Source organism: Nanorana parkeri, unplaced genomic scaffold (genome assembly GCF_000935625.1).
Source record: "Nanorana parkeri isolate BGI_ZX_2015 unplaced genomic scaffold, ASM93562v1 scaffold980, whole genome shotgun sequence".
In the NCBI taxonomy this organism is placed as follows: Eukaryota; Metazoa; Chordata; class Amphibia; order Anura; family Dicroglossidae; genus Nanorana; species Nanorana parkeri.
This window is the reverse complement of record NW_017307248.1, coordinates 271563-276643: the sequence shown is the minus strand read 5'-3', so window position 1 is coordinate 276643 and position 5081 is coordinate 271563. Positions and strand designations below refer to the sequence as shown.

The window sequence follows — 5081 nt, the reverse complement described above, 5'->3', positions numbered from 1 at the left end:
CACCCCCCACTACCTTTCCTTTCTTCCTCCCTGTTTTGTAGTTTTCAATAAAAGAATGCCATAACCACTAGAAAACTGTATTTTTGTTCCCAGGGATCAAAGCTCTCTCTGCACCCATGACAACACTAACTCAGGAATGTCACTACCGCGACTCAGTCCCTCGATCAACTCTACCATCTCGCCAGCGCCAGGGATGCCCTATTCTTCTACCACCTCCCCATCCAGTGGCAGCATGCTGACCTCCAGCGTAAACCAGCAGACTGTCGCTGGCCTCCATAACATCAGCAGTTCCAACACCAGCCAAGCCAACTACGGATGTTCTCCTGGAAGTCAGCTTGGAACCAACGTGGCCTTAAACATGGGGCAGGCCGGACCCCAGAATAGTAACAACCTAAACCTCAACAGTTCCCCCATGAGCAGTCCAGGGATGAGTCCTTCCCAGTTCATGTCTCCGAGGCCGCGGGGTAGTCCGGGGCTGGTGTCCCGGCCTAGAGTTTCAGGTAATCCCTTTTCTCCACCCATGCCTACCATGCACTCCCCTGTGGGCATGTCAAGTAGTGGTTGTAATAACAATAACAACAGATCTTTTTCCAATGTTCCCCAAAACTCCATGCCAATGTTGAATGAAGGACCTATGACCCCTGTAGGATATTCCTCGCCCTCCTCAGGCAACACAGGTGGGGTATGCAACAACAATAACAATCCTAGGCTCTTTTCTAATACCCAAATGAACACTTCTGTGCAGGCCATTAACGATGGACCTAACAACAACCCCTCCAACCCCTTTTCTACGACGTCCCCTGTTTTGCGGCAAGCCCCTTCCCAGAATTCCCCTGGCAGGCTCAATATGCAGCCCATTAAAATGGAGCCTAAGGAGAACAACGTTGTTAACAACAGCGACAACCGGGTTGGGGACGGAGAAGCTAAAAGTTCACTGGCTGCCTCAAGTCAAAAACTTGTTCAGCTCTTGGCAAGCACTGCAGAGAGCAAGTTACGAGATGGAGATCCAACCTACCGAGATCCACTGACTTGCCCGGTCATTTCCAACTCGAGCTGCGGGAGTTCAACGACTGGAACGTGCCCCTCTTCTCACAGTTCCCTGACCGAGAGGCACAAGATTTTGCACCGGCTACTTCAGGAGGGAAGCCCTTCAGATATAAGTACTCTGTCTATAGACCATGACAAGAAAAGCTCGGGGTCCGGCAATAGCCAGACTCAGGGGAGCACGTCAGACATAAAGATGGAGCCTTACGGTGAAAAGAAAAAGGACTCCAAAGATCAGCTTCTCCGTAACCTGCTAGACAAGGACGAGAAGGAGGTGAAAGCACCTACTGCCCTGAGTCTGGATGATGTCAAAGTTAAGGTGGAGAAGACCGAACAGATTGGCCAGTGTGGTTCCGCACCCAACACAAGGGGGAAACAAGTCCAAGAAGACATAAAGCTGGAGACTTCATCCCAGGTGAGACTCGTCTTATTTTCCTTTGTCTTTAACTGGCAGCTTTTTGAGATTTTGCAAAAACGGAGAATATAAAAGAATCATTGCTCTTTATTTTATGTGATTTTGTGAGTCGGGAAGTACAGCCTGGGAGGAAGGGAATATTGTACATAGTTACATAGTTACATAGTAATGAGGTTGAATAAAGACATTAGTCCATCAAGTCCAACCTATAGGATCTCATTTTTAGGAGTACCTGTACCCCGGTATATTACGGTCCCTTAGGAAATCGTCCAAAAGTTTCTTGAACAATTCCACACTCTTAGCTGAAATCAATGCCTGTGGCAGTGAGTTCCAGACCCTAACCGCTCTAACTGTGAAGAACCCCCTTCACCCCTTGTGCTGGAATTTATTTTCCACCAATTTTAGGTGGTGGCCTCGAGTTTTTGTAATGGAGTTAATTTTAAATAGTTTGTCGCTGATGTTGCTTTCACATTTGAACATCTTATACATGGAAATCATATCCCCCCTGCATCTGTATCTGCTCATTTCAAGTCCAAGCGTACCCAGGGTCTACATTCTCCTGGGCTTTATTACTTGTTTGGTTCCCAGGTAAAATAAGGAGCAAGAAGCGCTCCAGGGTGGAAAGCTGTCAATCAGAGGACTGGAGGAAAGAGTAAATAATACGATGCATTGGCCTTCCATCCCTATTGCATCATCTCCCCTGCCAGAAGATCTTCTTTAAATTGAAATAATGGACACAATTGTAATATACAGTATGGCAGCTCGCCAGCCCTTTGATGTGGTGGCTGTATTGGGTTTCTGTTCAGGGTTTTTTTTTCTCTTCATTTTTGACCTGGTGATCCTGCCAGTTACACAATTCCTGTATTAGGGTGGCTAATGCAATCGCTCACCATACTGTATCTATGGAGGAGCAGTGTTGTCACCCTAGGACAGAACACCTCCCTCTCTTCTCAACACCCTAAGGGGTGTTTTCTGTAAATCACGGAGTTGAACTGGAAACAATGATAACTGATAAGAGAACTGGAGTTCTGGAAGGTAGGAGCTCACAGGATTCTTTTTTAGCGATCATCGAACAATTTTGATGGTATATTTAGCAGGCCAAAACGAAAGCAAAATAGAGAAGTTAATTGTTAGAGTTTAAATACACTTCAACTCTTTCGTTATCTTGTCAGAGAATAGGAAAAGACCAAGTGCTCCAAGTGCTGCCGCCTTTTGGATTTTCTTTTGTTTTTTAATCCTATTCTCTGAGAATAAATCTATGTGTGTCCCAAGCATGTTTAATTTCATTTCCTGTTGACTGGCGCACTACCTCTGCTGGAAGACTGTTCCAAATACCAACTACTCTACCAGTAAAATAATACTTGCTAGAACATAGCTCCAGTGTTTGAGACTCTACGCCTTTCTCAAAATGGGCTTCCTTAGGCAATGAACCAATAATGACCTATCCCAAAACAGGCTTTGTTTGGCTATGAAACCAACAATGACCTCTCCCAACATGGGCTTCCTTGGCCTATGAACCAATAATGACCTATCTCAAAACAGGCTTTGTTTGTCTATGAACCAATAATGACCTCTCCCAACATGGGCTTCCTTGGCCTATGAACCAATAATGATCTATACCAAAGCAGGCTTTGTTTGGCTATGAACTAATAATGACCTCTCCCAACATGGGCTTTCTTGGGCTATGAACCAATAATGACCTGTCCAAATGTGGACTATGAATGAAGAATGACCTATCCCAACACAGGCTTCTTTTGGCTATGAACCAATAATGATGTATACCAAAATAGGCTTCCTTGGGCTATAATCCAATGATGACCTATCCTAACATGGGCTTCCTTGGGCTGTGATCCAATAATGACCGATCCCAACATGGGCCTTCTTTGACTATGAACCAATAATGACCTATCCCAACATGGGCTCCCTTGGGATTTGATCCAATAATGATCTATCCCTACATAGACTTCCTTGGACTATGATACAATGATGACCTATCCCAATATGGGCTTCCTTAGACTATGGTCCAATGATGACCTATCCCAACATGGGCTTCCTTGGAAAATGATCCAATGATGACCTATCCCAACATGGGCTTCCTTGGACAATGATCCAATGATGACCTATCCCAACATGGGCTTCCTTGGACAATGATCCAATGATGACCTATCCCAACATGGGCTTCCTTGGAAAATGATCCAATGATGACCTATCCCAACATGGGCTTCCTTGGAAAATGATCCAATGATGACCTATCCCAACATGGGCTTCCTTGGACTATGATCCAAATGATCCAATGAGGACCTATCCCAAAATGGGCTTCCTTGGACTATGATCCAATGATGACCTATCCCAACATGGGCTTCCTTAGGCTATGAACCAATGACCTATACCACTGATATCAGAAAGTATTAAACCAACAGTACCTGATGCAGCTTTTTTGTTTTTTGTAAATACACTTCTTCACATCAAATCTGAGGACAGTCCTGTTTGATGATTACATATGCAGACTGTGCTTGCTGCTTAGTAGTACTGCAAAGTAAAGACAGGAAGTAAAAGAAAAACCTTATGTCACACACATAGCAAAAAGCCCTGACATGGTGTTTAACCCGCCTTGACTACTGCATCCAAAATGGGGGGAAGAAAAGTTCTGCCTCTAGATAAACTTTAACTCTTAAGGTTTGACTGTTTAAATCTACAACCCCTAAAGAGAAGCACCCTGTGAATAGCCAAGCCGGGGCCCTTCCATCATATTTTCTCCTCCTGGTTATGGGGCTAAAGTAATTGTCCTGATATCGGGTTACTGGGCGCTCGATGCTGCTGCAGCTTCTCATAAGAATTTCTCGCGTTCCATTGTCTCTGCTTCAGCCACACTCGCAGCCAGCTGGACGAGGAGCGAACCGTATGGCTGTCCCAGAGCTAGAAACCAGATCCCTTGTATGACACATCGGGACATCTCCCTCCACTCCAACAATTCTTCTGCCGGCCAGGGATCAGTCAGCCACTCCAGGGCCGATATTCACTGCACAATGACAGACAACTGCGGGAACGTGTCTGAATGGTGGTTACGATGAGCTTAGGAAATAATTCAGCATTAAAGTCTATTTATTTCACTCTCATTGTACTGAGATGTGATTGTGGAAGGGCAGAGAGATACTAAAGACTGTCAGCCTGGAGATTATACAACATCTATTTATCTATCTAGCTTGCAAAGAGGGTCACAGGCATCTGACACTAGCAGAAGAGTCTGATGGGGGTGCGGGGTACAGGGATCCTCCATTGGGAATGTTTTAGAAACATGACAGGGTCACTTTTAAAGTATGTGTCTTTGTGTCCAGGCTGCTATCAGTTTGGGGCAGACTGGTTTAAATATGGTGGGCCTGGACTAACGGTGGGCCTGGACCAATTGTTGCCCTTGACTCAGGGTGGGTCTGGACTTATAGTAGACCTGGACTAGTGGTGGATCATAGACTAATAGTGGGCCTGGACTGATGGTGGGCCTGGACTGATGGTGGGCCTGGACTGATGGTGGGCCTGGACTGATGGTGGGCCTGGACTGATGGTGGGCCTGGGCTTGTGGGGGGAGCCTTGGACTGAATGGTGAGCCCTGGACTGAATGGTGAGC

General features: G+C 45.8%; 1 protein-coding gene across 1 annotated transcript in view; it reads left to right on the top strand.

The window, feature by feature from the left end:
* NCOA1 (nuclear receptor coactivator 1) overlaps positions 1 to 5081 on the top strand; it is a 170117-nt gene that overhangs the window by 115171 nt on the left and 49865 nt on the right. The window contains exon 10 of the mRNA XM_018566828.1: positions 94 to 1459. Coding sequence (XP_018422330.1) covers positions 94 to 1459 — 1366 coding nt within the window. The remainder of the gene's footprint in view (positions 1 to 93; positions 1460 to 5081) is intronic.